Source organism: Astatotilapia calliptera, unplaced genomic scaffold, assembly GCF_900246225.1.
Source record: "Astatotilapia calliptera unplaced genomic scaffold, fAstCal1.2 U_scaffold_34, whole genome shotgun sequence".
Classification (NCBI taxonomy): Eukaryota; Metazoa; Chordata; class Actinopteri; order Cichliformes; family Cichlidae; genus Astatotilapia; species Astatotilapia calliptera.
Genome location: NW_020535772.1, coordinates 166,887 through 181,668, shown reverse-complemented (window position 1 = coordinate 181,668; position 14,782 = coordinate 166,887). Strand labels below are relative to the sequence as shown.

The 14,782-nt window shown below is 38.5% G+C and overlaps 1 protein-coding gene across 1 annotated transcript in view; it reads right to left on the bottom strand.

The window, feature by feature from the left end:
* Positions 1–211: 211 nt before the first annotated feature.
* Positions 212–14,782, bottom strand: part of LOC113018036 (B-cell receptor CD22-like) — a 28,211-nt gene continuing 13,640 nt past the window's right edge. Inside the window, exons 3-11 of the mRNA XM_026161109.1 lie at positions 6,712–7,068; positions 6,375–6,608; positions 5,931–6,191; positions 2,471–2,731; positions 1,913–2,173; positions 1,551–1,811; positions 840–930; positions 671–728; positions 212–545 (exon numbers count right to left, since the gene is read on the bottom strand). Coding sequence (XP_026016894.1) covers positions 525–545; positions 671–728; positions 840–930; positions 1,551–1,811; positions 1,913–2,173; positions 2,471–2,731; positions 5,931–6,191; positions 6,375–6,608; positions 6,712–7,068 — 1,805 coding nt within the window. The 3' untranslated portion in view covers positions 212–524. The remainder of the gene's footprint in view (positions 546–670; positions 729–839; positions 931–1,550; positions 1,812–1,912; positions 2,174–2,470; positions 2,732–5,930; positions 6,192–6,374; positions 6,609–6,711; positions 7,069–14,782) is intronic.

The window sequence follows — 14,782 nt, the reverse complement described above, 5'->3', positions numbered from 1 at the left end:
CCGAAGTAAGAGACAGAAAGCATTAAAGGATGAACTGCTGAAATGAATAACAGAAGATTGACATTATTTTTTTGTATAAATGATACCATTAAACAAAAGCATCTCGGTGTCTTTCATAGTGGGCACAAACATTTCTGTAAATTAATAGAAATTGTTGATCATTTTGATTATGGAGCAAAGCACAGAAAAAGAACTCCCAGTACTGTCTCTGTATTTTATTTTTTATATTTATTTAGAGTATAAGCTCAGATTTCTTTGTAATGACATTAGATTGGCTGACTGTGGAAAAACACCACAGGCTGCTCAGCGCAGGTTTCATACATGAAGAAGACATTTTAAATTGTGGCAGTCTTTGTTTTATTAAGCAAACATTTTAGTTTTAATGGTCTAACACACAAAAGGGCTGTTTGTGACACTTGAACTGAACACCTGCTGTAACCTGACTGGACTTGACACCAGCTGTTCCTGCTCCTCCTTGTCATCTGTCTGTGCTGCAGTCAGAGCCTTTGACGATTCATCGGGATTCAGTCAGGATGAGAGTATACCTAATGAAGAGAGATTAAATGCTCAGACTGAAACAGCTTCACTCATAAAACATGTGCATGTATTTCATAATAAGTCATTTGCTGAGTGGCATTTGCGCCAACTCCAATAATGCAAATAAACAAACCTCAGTCATCTCTACAGGTTCATTTGGTTCAGTTTTTAAGAGGATGCGCTTCTTCCTCCTGGATATAATAAAAAAAACAACTTTAGTATAAATGTTATGAACTTTCAACTTTCAAGCTAAGGGTCTAATGGGAAAATAAAAGAGGGGTAAAGTGTTTGTATTGTTTTACCTCGTCAACAGACTCAAGACAAGCAGAGGAATCAGGATCAGGACCACCAGAGTCAGCCTGATGATATTCATGATTATTATTTTGGATTTCCCTAAAACAGAGACAAATACATGGCAGAGATTTCTCAGCAGTGAGATTAGATTGTTTGCCAGGTGATGCTATTAGTTATTTATTGTCATAATCCACTCATACAAATGTTTTTCCTTTAAAATGAATGAATAAATAACTATTTATCTTATCTCCAGCTGAACATATCTAAAATATTTTAGGAAACAACAAAATGGGCACGGAGTCACTTTAATTAAAGGTCAGAAAATAGAGCAAGTGCAATCATATAAATATCTTGGGACCATAATAAATGAAAAACTGAACTTTGATCAAAATTGCAAATCAGTTTGTAAAAAGGGTCACCAGCACCTTTATTGCCTTAGGAAACTTGTTCATTTCCACATTGACCAAAAAATTTTAACTTTGTTTTATCGTTCTTTTATTGAGTCTGTTTTATCCTTTTGTTTGGTGGCATGGTTTGGTCAGACCTCTGTCACAGAGAAAAACTCTTTAAATCAGATAGTGAGATGGTCCAGTCGTCTGATAGGTGAGCCACAGTCTTGTTTAGCCTCCCTGTACTCTAAGCAGGTACAGAGGATGGCTTTATCAATCCTTAAAAATGGTTATTATTTTTTTAGAGATCTGCACTGAAAAAAGACTAACATTGAACATCTATGGATAGAGACGTAGAGTTCTTCTGTCCATACTGATTCTCAGACTTGCAGGAATAATTCCCACTGTTCTCCAATTTGATGGAGATAAAGTGATAAACATCCTTTTGTCCCGTTGAAAGTACTTTGTTGTCCTTGTACCAGGTGTATTTAGCTGCTGGATTAGCATCACTGCTACAGGTCAGAGTGACTGAACTGCCCTCCACTATCTCAGCAGAGGGACTCACTGACACAGAGGGAAGCTTTGGAGCATCTAGCAAACATTAAATAAAAAACATGTATATAATTACATTCTATTAATGTTACCAAGTGTTATTTTTTTAGAGATCTCCACTGAAAAAAAAAACAACTAACATTGAACATCTATGGATAGAGACGTAGAGTTCTTCTGTCCATACTGATTCTCAGACTTGCAGGAATAATTCCCACTGTTCTCCAATTTAATGGAGATAAAGTGATAAACATTCTTTTGTCTTGTTGCCAGTACTTTGTTGTCTTTGTACCAGGTGTATTTAGCTGCTGGGTTAGCATCACTGCTACAGGTCAGAGTGACTGAACTGTCCTCCACTATCTCAGCAGAGGGACTCACTGACACAGAGGGAAGCTTTGGAGCATCTGTTAATATATAAGAGTTTAATGTAAATTATCAGTGTCTTACACACACACTGTTAATGAAAAAACTAAGTTACATACGTAAAAGAATACATTGATGTGTTATATTTATTAAAAGACATTCACAGAACAAATAAAAAAATCCTAAATAACCTTTAGTCCAAAAAAGTGTGACAAAATTGTGTAAAATATAAATAAAATACAAATACAATATATTGTTTTGCAAATCATCAGAACAGAGAAAACATACCACATGTTAAACTAAGACAATGTACTTAAAAATATATTTATTTTACTCACATTTCACATCAATAGTTCTGCTTTCAGATTTATTTTGTCCCAGGTCATTATCAGCTGTACAGTAATACTTTCCAGAGTCAGAGGGCAGGATGGAGCTGAAAACATGTTGGTTTTGGTAACTGAGAGGGTTGATGACATCCTCCTTGTACCAGGTGTAGTTAGCTGCTGGGTTAGCATCACTGCTACAGGTCAGATTCACTGAACTGCCCTCCACTATCTCAGCAGAGGGACTCACTGACACAGAGGGAAGCTTTGGAGCATCTGGAGGAGGAAACATACAATATGTAATTACAATATATACAATATATAGTTAGAACCAAATTTTCAAATATTAATAGCTTATATTCTAAAAGGAAAACATTGTAAACTTCCCAAAACGAAACAAATCAGCTTTATTGAGGAGTAAAGGAGTAAGAGAAGTGAACTCACACACTGTTAGAATGGAAAAGCTCTTATCCTTTCACAGCACAGTTAAAACTGTCTGCAGGTTTTTCTTCAGCTAAAAACTTGTTTGATTTCAATATTAGAGGAATCTCAATGAAACCGCTTTGCTTTGAAGAATTGCTTTGTGTGTAATGAGAAGCTGCAGTTGATGTTCTCAGTTGGATAAAGCAGTCTGGTATTTAAAGAAATGTCTCAAATATTTGTATGAACACACTTTTGAAAGTGGAAATGATCGGATCAAACTATATATCACTATTTACTGAGATTTCGATGTAGACATTTGTAACGGTTCTTACATGTGTTCATATACAGTGGCTTGCAAAAGTATTCGGCCCCCTTGAACTTTCCCACATTTTGTCACATTATAGCCACAAACATGGATCAATTTTATTGGAATTCCACATGAAAGACCAACACAAAGTGGTGTACACGTGAGAAGTGGAACGAAAATCATACATGATTCCAAACATTTTTTACAAAGAAATAACTGCAAAGTGGGGTGTGCGTAATTATTCAGCCCCCTTTGGTCTGAGTGCAGCAACAGAGGTTGTCTAAGAGAAAACTGGGAGCAACAACACCATGAAGGGATAAAGTTATTGAGAAATTTAAAGCAGGCTTAGGCTACAAAAAGATTTCCCAAGCCTTGAACATTTCCACGGAGCACTGTTCAAGCGATCATTCAGAAATGGAAGGAGTATGGCAAAACTGTAAACCTACCAAGACAAGGCCGTCCACCTAAACTCACAGACCCAACAAGCAGTGCGCTGATCAGAAATGCAGCCAAGAGGCCCATGGTGACTCTGGACGAGCTGCAGAGATCTACAGCTCAGGTGGGGGAATCTGTCCATAGGACAACTATTAGTCGTGCATTGCACAAAGTTGGCCTTTATGGAAGAGTGGCAAGAAGAAAGCCATTGTTAACAGAAAACCATAAGAAGTTCTGTTTGCAGTTTGGCACAAGCCATGCGGGGACACAGCAAACATGTGGAAGAAGCTGCTCTGGTCAGATGAGACCAAAATGGAACTTTTTGGCCAAAATGCAAAACGCTATGTGTGGCGGAAAACTAACACTGCACACTCTGAACACACCATCCCCACTGTCAAATATGGTGGTGGCAGCATCATGCTCTGGGGGTGCTTCTCTTCAGCAGGGACAGGGAAGCTGGTCAGAGTTGATGGGAAGATGGATGGAGCCAAACACAGGGCAACCTTGGAAGAAACCCTCTTGGAATCTGCAAAAGACTTGAGACTGGGGTGGAGGTTCACCTTCCAGCAGGACAACGACCCTAAACATAAAGCCAGGGCAACAATGGGATGGTTTCACACAAAACATATCCATGTGTTAGACTGGCCCAGTCAAAGTCCAGATCTAAATCCAATCGAGAATCTGTGGCAAGATCTGAAAACTGCTGTTCACAAACACTCTCCATCTAATCTGACTGAGCTGGAGCTGTTTTGCAAAGAAGAATGGGCAAAGATTTCAGTCTGTAGATGTGCAAAGCTGGTAGAGACAAACCCTAAAAGACTGGCAGCTGTAATTGCAGCAAAAGGTGGTTCTACAAAGTGCTGATTCATGGGGCTGAATAATTACGCACACCCCACTTTGCAATTATTTATTTGTAAAAAATGTTTGGAATCATGTATGATTTTCGTTCCACTTCTCACGTGTACACCACTTTGTTGGTCTTTCACGTGGAATTCCAATAACATTGATTCATGTTTGTGGCTGTAATGTGACAAAATGTGGGAAAGTTCAAGGGGGCCGAATACTTTTGCAAGCCACTGTATCTTAGATTATAAAACATATCCTGCCATTTGTCCTCCAATTTTCAAAAGCATAAAGCTGACTAATTTCTGCATTAGGCTGGATGGAATACCCAGCATTCATACCCTACACACTTTTTTTTATTAGTGATATGACCAACTAGAAATATTGCTGCCCTTGCTAGTCACCTTAAACTCTAGTCTGTGGTCTTCTTATTGTATTAATATATAATGGCAGTTACTTGTTCAAAGATGAAGAGCCCACTGGCCAGTAACCTGGGCTGCACTCTTGACCGATGACTGAGCATCCAAAAAGAAGGAAGGATGTAAAGGAGAACCAGGAAAGGAAGCAAATGACAGCCCACTGGCAAAGGCAGTCTCATTCGGCATAAAGGAGTGGATGCTAGCTTGGAAGAAACCAACTTCTGTCTGTGCTGCTAAGGTTAGCCAAACTCTGCAAACTAATAAGCATATTTTGAATTCAGTGACAGCAGCACATTTTCAAAAGATCTGGAGCAGAGACACTTTTACCTTTTTGAGGGTCTGAATATCACAGGCATCCAATATTCATCTCAGTCAATGCAACTTATGCACACAGATTTCTCTAGATTCGCTCAATATTTGATGGTATCATGTAATGTAGTTTGTCAGATATCCAGAGTCTTAAAACATAAAATCGTGGACGATAATTTTGTAAAATTCCCACAATTTGTAGTCACAGGTTTTTACAGATTGAAGAACCTTTGCCCGTCTTTATTTCTGAGAAACTGCGTCTCTCGGATTTTATTTTTATACCCAAACATGTTGCGAGACTGTTGCCAGTTAACTTGATGCAACATGTTCCTCCAGATGTTTTTAGTAACTCTTAGTTTTCCAGCCTTTTGTTGGCCCCATCCAAATTTTTGGACTTGTGTTACTGTCATGAAACTCAGAATGAACAAATACTTTACTTGTACTCTTTAAATCGTACATTTTCTCAGCTGATATTTTTTTATGTTCTATTATGAATAGAAAACATGTAAAATTTGTTTATGACATTTTCTAATCATGGAATTCTGTTTTTTTTTTCTATTTGAATGCATAAAAATTGTTCAGCTCACACACTCAACCATTGAAAATAAAAAGAATAACAGTATTTCTAAAAACTGCAAACATGGTCTTCGTGATATGTAATTCAAGTTTTTCCATATTCCTGCAGCAGTCTCACAGCTCTTCAAAAAGTCTTTACAGCTTATAAATGTATTTTACTCACATTTCACATCAATAGTTCTGCTTTCAGATCTCTTTTGTCCCAGGTCATTATCAGCTGTACAGTAATACTTTCCAGAGTCAGAGGGCAGGATGGAGAAGAAAAAATGTTGGTTTTGGTAAATGAGAGGGTTGATGACATCCTCCTTGTACCAGGTGTAACTAGCTGCTGGGTTAGCATCACTGCTACAGGTCAGAGTCACTGAACTGCCCTCCACTATCTCAGCAGAGGGACTCACTGACACAGAGGGAAGCTTTGGAGCATCTGGAGGAGGAAACATAAGAATCACAACAAAACCAAATTTTAGAAATTTATATTCTAAAAAGAAAACATTGTAAACCTCCCAAAAGAAAGGCCTCTGACTAAAACTAACATACAGACACATTCACGTAAATAAAGAAAAATTAAATATAATTCTCTTAATGAAACAAAAAGTAGTGAACTCACACACTGTTGGAGAAGGGAATATCTCATATCCTTTCACAGCACAGTGAAAACTGTCTGCAGAATCAAATGTGTTGAGGTGTAAATATTGTTCGTCTGATGAAAGCTTGTGTCCATTCCTGTACCAGATGTAGGAAGATTGATCAGGTAGCTGACAGTTGTTGTGACATGTCAGCTCTTTCCAGTTAGAATAAGAGTTTACTGTTGATCTCCTCACATGTACCTGGAGCTGTGGACCTGGGAGCAAACAACAGATATTATATTAAAACAAACTCTCAACATACAGACAGCTGAAAAGCTTATAAATGTTTAAAGTTACTTCCACTGAAAATTATTTTACCTGTGACAGTCAAAGTGACTCCAGGTGATCCAGAATATTTCCCTCTTGGATCGTTTGTTATGAATCTGAACTTGTACTCAGCTGAGTCGCTCTCTCTCAGGTCTGTGATTCTCAGAGTGCAGTCATTGTTTTCACACTGATACTGAACTCGACCTGAATACTCTGGATCTGTTTTCAGGTCCACAGGCTCATTATTTTTGTGTGTGATGAACCAGAATTTTTTGACAACTCTTGTATTTCTTCCATTTATAGTCGATGGGTATCTGAAGGTGCAGCGTATTTCTGCTGTTGCTCCTTTGAAGGCACAGACCTGAGTAGAAGTGTAAGTCACTCCCCAGCCATACTGACCCAGAACGACTGTAACACAGAGCACATCATAACAAAAAATAAAGTTAGATTAACAAAAATTAAACAGACTCATTTGGATTAGTATTTTTCTGTAGGCTACATTTTCAGCTTCATGTCATGGAAAACAAAGTTTGCAGGTTTTTATTTTCAGCTAAAGATTCATCTGATCTTCACATTAGACGGCAGGAACTGAGTGAGAGCAGCTGCTTTGTAGACCGAGTGTAATGAGAACCTGCAGTTACTGTTGTCATTTGGACAGATAATTAGACTCTCACTTAATGTTAGAATAAAACAAACTATAATGAAAAATGATTTGCTGATGATAAAGGTAAATGTGTAGAAGTTACAGGCTGCTAGAGTTGACTGCATTGACCCACTGTTGCTCTGTGCACAAGGTAAGATGAGCTTGAAATTAATTTAAACATATTTCAGCCATTGTATGAGAGTGAAGGCAGCATGGAGATGGTTAGCACTGATGATGGAGACAGGAGAGGACATGGGAGAGGAGAAGCACGTGTAACAGTAACAAACACATAAGAGTAGAAACCTTTGTTGGAATTATTGCTCATGTAGTTTAATGTATTTCAGTCTAAAATCTTCAAAATCAGAAAAAGAAACAAAAAAAATAAAGCACAACTAAATTTTGAATAATTGTATAAACTTGTATAAAAGTAAGTTATCGTTGGGTTGAAAGCCTTGTTACTTTTTGTTTTGTTATATATTCTGTTGTGTTTAATGATCATTATTTTCTGACCTTGATGGACGATTTCATTTTTAACCAATCGGATTTGTTGTCCCGCCTTTAGCTGTTTCCTGTCTGTTTACACTGGTAAAGCTGCTTAGCGCTACACCCGCTAAAGGTGTACCTACAATGCTAAAGGAATGTTGTTGCTATTCAGGCTGGATAGCGGCTGAAGCCTGAGGTCTGTTCGGTCAGCTGCTACATCTGGAAACCTGTTTTTTGTGAATACACGGTGCTTTGCATTGGTAAGGTTGTTTTTTTTAATTGGATATCAAGAAACAGAGTCCACAGAGAACTTCCACAGACCTTCTGGAAATCAACAGAAGAATGATGATCTTCCATTGCGATGGATGGTGAGGCACAGCTCATATGGAACTGAATCTTGCAGTCCGATTGTGGCAGAACAAAATGTGCAAAACATACGTTGATTGTTGGACTGGTTTCACACCAGTAAAGTGCCCAGATCACCCAACAGGCCTGAACTGGACAACACTGACATTGAAAAGACCCAGGTCTGAATTCATTTTACTTTATTATATTTTTTTGGTATTCGTGCACGCACGCTGTATTCGCTACTGTTGTTGGTTGTAATACAGCTTACAATATTTTAATACAACGAGATGCAGTTTCAACATCTTGTGGTTGTGTTTTCCTTGTGGTTACCCATCCTCTTGGCTCCTACCATTCCTTAAGTTTCTAAAATTGGCCATCTTTTGTTATTTTTCTTACATACTGGTTACACGGGCAGAGTGGCGACGAACGGAACCACAAAGAAGAAGAAAGAAATAAAAATCGAGGCAACCATGGTCCTAAAGTACTCTTTTTATTACATTTATGGCTCTTTTAATGGGACATTAACTGGAGGGACAACTGTGCCACTGTCCATGAAAGAGCTGAGGAGAGCCCAAGGGTCACCCCGCAGCCGTGGAGCAAAAGCCAGAGGGGGTTGCAGTGACATGCCCGTCACTGCAATGATATAGATTCTTACACAGTCAGTATCAGAGTTTTTGTTATGAAAGGGTACATTTTAGATAATCAATTATTAACTCAGAAACACTCCAAAACAGAAAGGCACTAATCACTACTGTAGTACTCTAAGCACTACTGAAGAGCAGTGGTTAGACCCAAAATAAGCCTAATGGAGTATTTTGTTAGTTTAGTCAAATTGAGTTCTAGCACACACTTAAAACATCCACTGCTGACCAAAATGAAGCACAATAAACAGAAATAAAATGGAAAACATAGGAGAACAGGACAGGATTTTAAAAAGAAAGTAAAATAATAAATAAATAAAACAGATAAAAGTAGTTGGACCTCATTCTGATTTAAAGGGTAAAGAATAAAAAGTAAAAATGTAGTCTATGGAATTAACAATTTCTTACACAAGTAACTTCTAGGATAAATTACACCCAATGACACTTATATAATGAGAGACACACTGACACATAGAGACACTTCAGCAGAACCACAAAGAAGGACACAAACACAGACACAGAGACATGTTCTCATATGGGGACGTTACATGTTGGCTTTTCTGTGTAACGAGCTAAAAACTTCCATTTCACAGATAAAGTTTTGTTAAACGTTAAATGACTCGTTCATTTTACAGAGCAGCTAGAAGTGGCTGTAGTGTCACTATCACTTAGTCAATGGCAGCCATGACTTTACAATTTGGTCTTTATGTAGAGAAAGAAAAAAGGAAAGAGGTGAAGTGAGACTGCTAGTCTGGGTTTTGTCAGCATGAAAACAAAAAGAGGAACAAACAGTTCACACTGATAAACGTCGGCCATGTTCATCCTGAGGAAATCCACTTAAACACAACAAATACATTCTGTGAATCTAAGACGACAGATGATTTATAATAATTAGACTAAATTATTGGGTCTTTCACCCAAACATCATTAGTGTCCAGATTTATGGCACTGGAATAAAATGCAGATAAAATGATTAGACTGTAAAACTCTGAACTGCTGAGTGTTAACAGTGCAAAGAAAAACATTCAAGAATGGAGACAGAAGGCTGGAGCTGCAGAGCTGTAAGGACAGACGATGTTTCACACAGCATCATTTTACAGATGGAAGAAAAATACATTCACCTGAAAACAAATCAGTGTCTGAATTATATTTTCTGTCACATTTGGTTACTCAAAGTAGAATTACTCACAGCAGACCAACCTGTCACAGTGAGGAGAACAAATCCACTGACTGCTGTTATTACACTCATAGCTGCTCCTCTCATTGCTCTGTGTGAGCCGTTAAAATGCAAGTAGATAACTGACTGTCCTTTCTGTAAAGCAGAAGTCGACTCAGCACAGTCTTTAAGATACAGAAGTGAAGTGTTAAAAAATGACACCCTCTCATCTTCCTCCTTATTTGCATACATGGTTAACCAGATGCAAGTGGATGAAACTTCAAGACAGCAAAGCTGCAGTTTTACCAGCAGTGACAGCGTGTCTGATATTCTTTACAACGTCTTAGTCATCCAGGAGATGCTCTCTGTGGCAGGAAGCCTTTTTCAATCTGTGAACAAATGTTTTTGATGTGATACAAGTGTGTGAGATGGACTCACAACACTTTACAGAATTAGAGCTGAGCTCAAAATGAGGTCAGAGTTAAAAATGAGCGTGGTCTGAACCACGAGTGCTGAGAAAAGCACACATGAACTGTGAAAGCTAATTCCTGGTTATCTTCTTTGCATATTCATTATAGTTTAAATGTGTGTGTAGGTGCCCGTATGATCTGCTGACTAAACACAGTGTACATAATAACCTTGATAGCATAGAGTAGACAATAGAGCTCTGCCCGTCACTTGATATTGGCAGAAGAAGCGTGACGAGACAGGTTCAACTTTTTATTGCAGACAAATTCAACAAATGCACGTTTGCAGATTATCAAGTTACACATGAATATTGAAAATGCAAACTGGTTAATACACACGGCAGCTTTAGAAAAGACATCAGAGGGTTGCTCTGTGTGTGTTACATACTACACATATTACACTTGTGGTTGGCAGAGTTGGTTTATTGTGGTGCTTTTCAGTGTTTCTGCAGCATCTTGCACAGCAACAGTTGTTACAACACAATTCATCAGAAACTCTGTTTTCACTTTAAATAAAGATCAAGTTTGAATCAAAACATCAGCAAAATGAACAGCTGTGGTACAAGTGTTACACCTGTTACAAGTGGTAACAGGTGTAACACTGACAATCTGATCATTGCATTTATGGACTGAAAACATTCAATAATGATGTGAGTACTGTCACATCAGCTGTTTGTCTTTAAGAGAGAAAAGTCAGAGGAAAGAATCAAACCCATTTCATTTGACTTCACTCGTCTGTCATTTGTCTTTTAGAAGAGACGAGGAAATGGAAACCAAAAGGTTCTGTACGTTTCTCTTTGGAGGCATTTTTGAAACTGTTTGAAAGAACAAAAGTGTTTAACGAACCCATTTTCAGATCAGTGGAGCCAAGCAGATAAACACTTTTATGTTCTGTGTCAGAAAAAGTGAAATATCCCCACATTGATCTGACATGTGACACAAAACAGAGAGATTAACACTGTCTGTCAACAGAGGCGACAAAATACTGACACTTTGTCCTTATGAAGAAGTGCAGATACTTGTACTTAAGAAGTATTTAAAAATGCTTGATATTTAAAGTACTGTGAAGTACTGATTCAACATCTTTATTTAAGTCAAAGTACCGAGGGCTCTGAAATGTACTCAGTTTCTACCAGATAGTTTTGTTACAAGTTTACAGAACCTGGTGCTACATTAATATAATCATAATATAATATGAGTACATGGGAATACTAACTATTAACTGTTCACTGTCTTTATTATAGACAGTGAACAGCTGGTATTGTATATTTACTTTGAACATGTTAAAATAGTAAAACAACAACAGAAAAAAAAAGAGTCAAAAAATACAAAATATAAGGAAAACAAAATAATAATTATAAATAACTTAAATGTTCAAAAAGCAGTAGGAAGAAGCATAATCTTATTTAATCCTGCCCCCTTTTCAATATTTAATAACACACTTTTTCTTCCAGTTTAGGCCCTATCCATCATAAACTCTTCCTTACAATTTGTTACATGTTTGCTTTTATAGAGTAACACATCAAACCATATGCAAATGTACAGCTATATATACTTATATATATATATATATATATATATATATATATTTGTGTTTATTGAGATTATCAGTGGTCTTGTATGTCTTCCATTTTCTGATGATTGCTCCCACAGTTGATTTTTTCACACCAAGCTGCTTGCCTATTGTAGATTCACTCTTCCCAGTCTGGTGCAGGTCTACAATACTTTTCCTGGTGTCCTTCGAAAGCTCTTTGGTCTTGGCCATGGCGGAGTTTGGAGTCTGACTGTTTGAGGCTGTGGACAGGTGTCTTTTATAAAGATGATGAGTTCAAACAGGTGCCATTCATACAGGTAACGAGTGGGGGACAGAAAAGCGTCTTACAGAAGACGTTACAGGTCTGTGAGAGCCAGAGATTTTCCTTGTTTGAGGTGACCAAATACTTATTTTCCACCCTAATTTACGAATAAATTCTTTACAAATCCTACCATGTGAATTCATGGATTTTTTTTTTCACATTCTGTCTCTCACAGTTGAAGTGTACCTCTGGTGCAAATTACTGACCTCTGTCATCATTTTAAGTGGGGGAACTTGCACAATCGGTGGCTGACTAAATACTTTTTTGCCCCACTGTAAGTGCAAACAGGTGCAAGGTAAGTGATGACACGTTCTGTTGCCCTCCAACATCCTCAGGTTCTTTTGGAGTCAGACGCTTCTGGGAAAGGCCTTTTAACCTTTCACTTGATGACAGCGACTCTGACTAGGTAATGTTTTTAAACTAAATGTTTAGGTTGGCCTCTGCGTCTTGCAGTGTTTGTAAGACACTATTTAAATGACTAACATTTTTTCTCAAGCTCTAGCTCACTTCTTCTTCTGTGAATAACGGTTGAAGAAGTTCCTTTTTTTTTCCTTCTTTCTTTGTGGGGGAAGCAGACAAGCCCGGCTAAAGGGTTGTCATGTAAGTCAGCAATAAACCACAACACCAATATGAAGATTTTTCTTTCTACAAACTTTAGATAATCTCTCACATGAATTTTCATTTCAGGGATCCAGGCTGCAGTGATCACACCCATCAGATTCACATTGATGTGATAGTTACATGTTTGCTCACTGGTTTTTCTCATGTCTGCAGATATCACCAGTATCGCAAGGGCTGGGAGAGGCAGCCCGCACCGGGGGAGCGGGATCACCACCAGCTGCGGTGGAGGATCCGGGTATGTGTGGGATGAGGCATGAAGTTATTACACCGTCAGTTTCATTGACCTGGGCAGCAATGTTTGTTGGAAGTACTTATGTTTTTTTTAATGTATTTTTTCAGGAGCAGCTGGCACAGGGAGTAGTGCCAGTAAGTAACTCTCTGTAAGGAACACACACACTTCTTTGTGTGTGCATTATAAATACAATTAAACAGCGTCCGACAGTGCTGCAAACAACGTTGGACTGGTGGGTAATAAGCAAGAGAATAATGCAGAAAACTGATTTTTAGATGGGAAACTCTTCCTCAGAGACAGAGCTCTGCATGAAGTGTGATTTTATCGTGGTGGAAGAAAAACAGCCACAGTAAGAGGGAATAAATGACGATGTTTATGTGAAGAGATAAGATAAGATAGAACTTTATTAATCCCTCGGGTGGGTTCCTCTGGGAAATTCGATTTCCAAAAAAGCACAGCACCGACAGAAGTTACAGAGTTATACACACACACATATATATAAATACAGAGACAATATAAATAAAATATAGGAAGGGGATAAATAGAATAAATAGGAATAAAAATAAAAATACAAGTGAATTGCACATTTCAAGTATTGAGGTCTATTGCACCGTTGACTATTTACAAAAGTATTGCACAGTGAGGTGAAGAGGCACTACAGCTTAGTTGTTCCCCCCTCCTTTGTCCTCCTGTTTCCCCTCCCTCTCCCCTCCAGAGAGGAGTTAAACAGTCTGATGGCGTGTGGGACAAAGGAGTTTTTAAGTCTGTTAGTTCTTGTCTTTGGGAGAAGCAACCTGTCACTGAACAGACTCTTCTGGTTGTTAATGGCCGTGTGCAGAGGATGCCTGGCATTGTCCATAATGTCCATCAGTTTCTTTAGTGTCCTTTTCTCTGCCACTGTCACCAGAGTGTCCAGCTTCATGCCGACCACAGAGCCAGCCTTCCTGATCAGTTTCTCCAGCCTGCATGAGTCCTTCTTTGCTGTGCTGCTCCCCCAGCACACCACAGCATAGAAAAGTACTCCAGCAACCACCGACTGGTAAAACATCCTCAGGAGCTTCCTGCAGATGTTAAAAGACCTCAGCCTCCTGAGGAAGTACAGTCGGCTTTGGGCTTTTTTATACAGGTGCTCTGTGTTGCATGACCAGTCCAGTTTGTTGTCCACCCACAGCCCGAGGTACTTGTACTTGTTGACCACCTCCACCTCCTCCCCCTCTATCTGAACCGAAGCGAAATATTGGGGTCTACTTTATATTCCAGCTCTAAAGTCAATGTCGTCTTCACTCATGAAGATTTTTACTGTCCTGGGGACAGGAGAGAGGAGTCTCGTCAGAGGAGCCATAATTTTATAGCTTGCAAAAGTAGAAACAAATAAGTGTTCATTTGAATTCTTGTCTTAGTGAAAATGGTCTCACTTTCTGCCCTTCACTGTTTGTGTCTAAGGCTAAAAAACTACTTTATCTAAATTAAACGTAACTCTAAATATCACATATGTAGTTGTGTGTGTGTGCGCACACACGTTTTTTATGTATATAGACTTCTTTTCAATTATTACTCATGATATAACAGTGTGCAGACAGGCCCTGCGAGGACATGAGGAGGAGGCAGTGATAAAAGGTGTGTGAGGCTGCTACAGGCTGTGGATCCCTCACCAGCTGGAATAAAAAGAGCACAG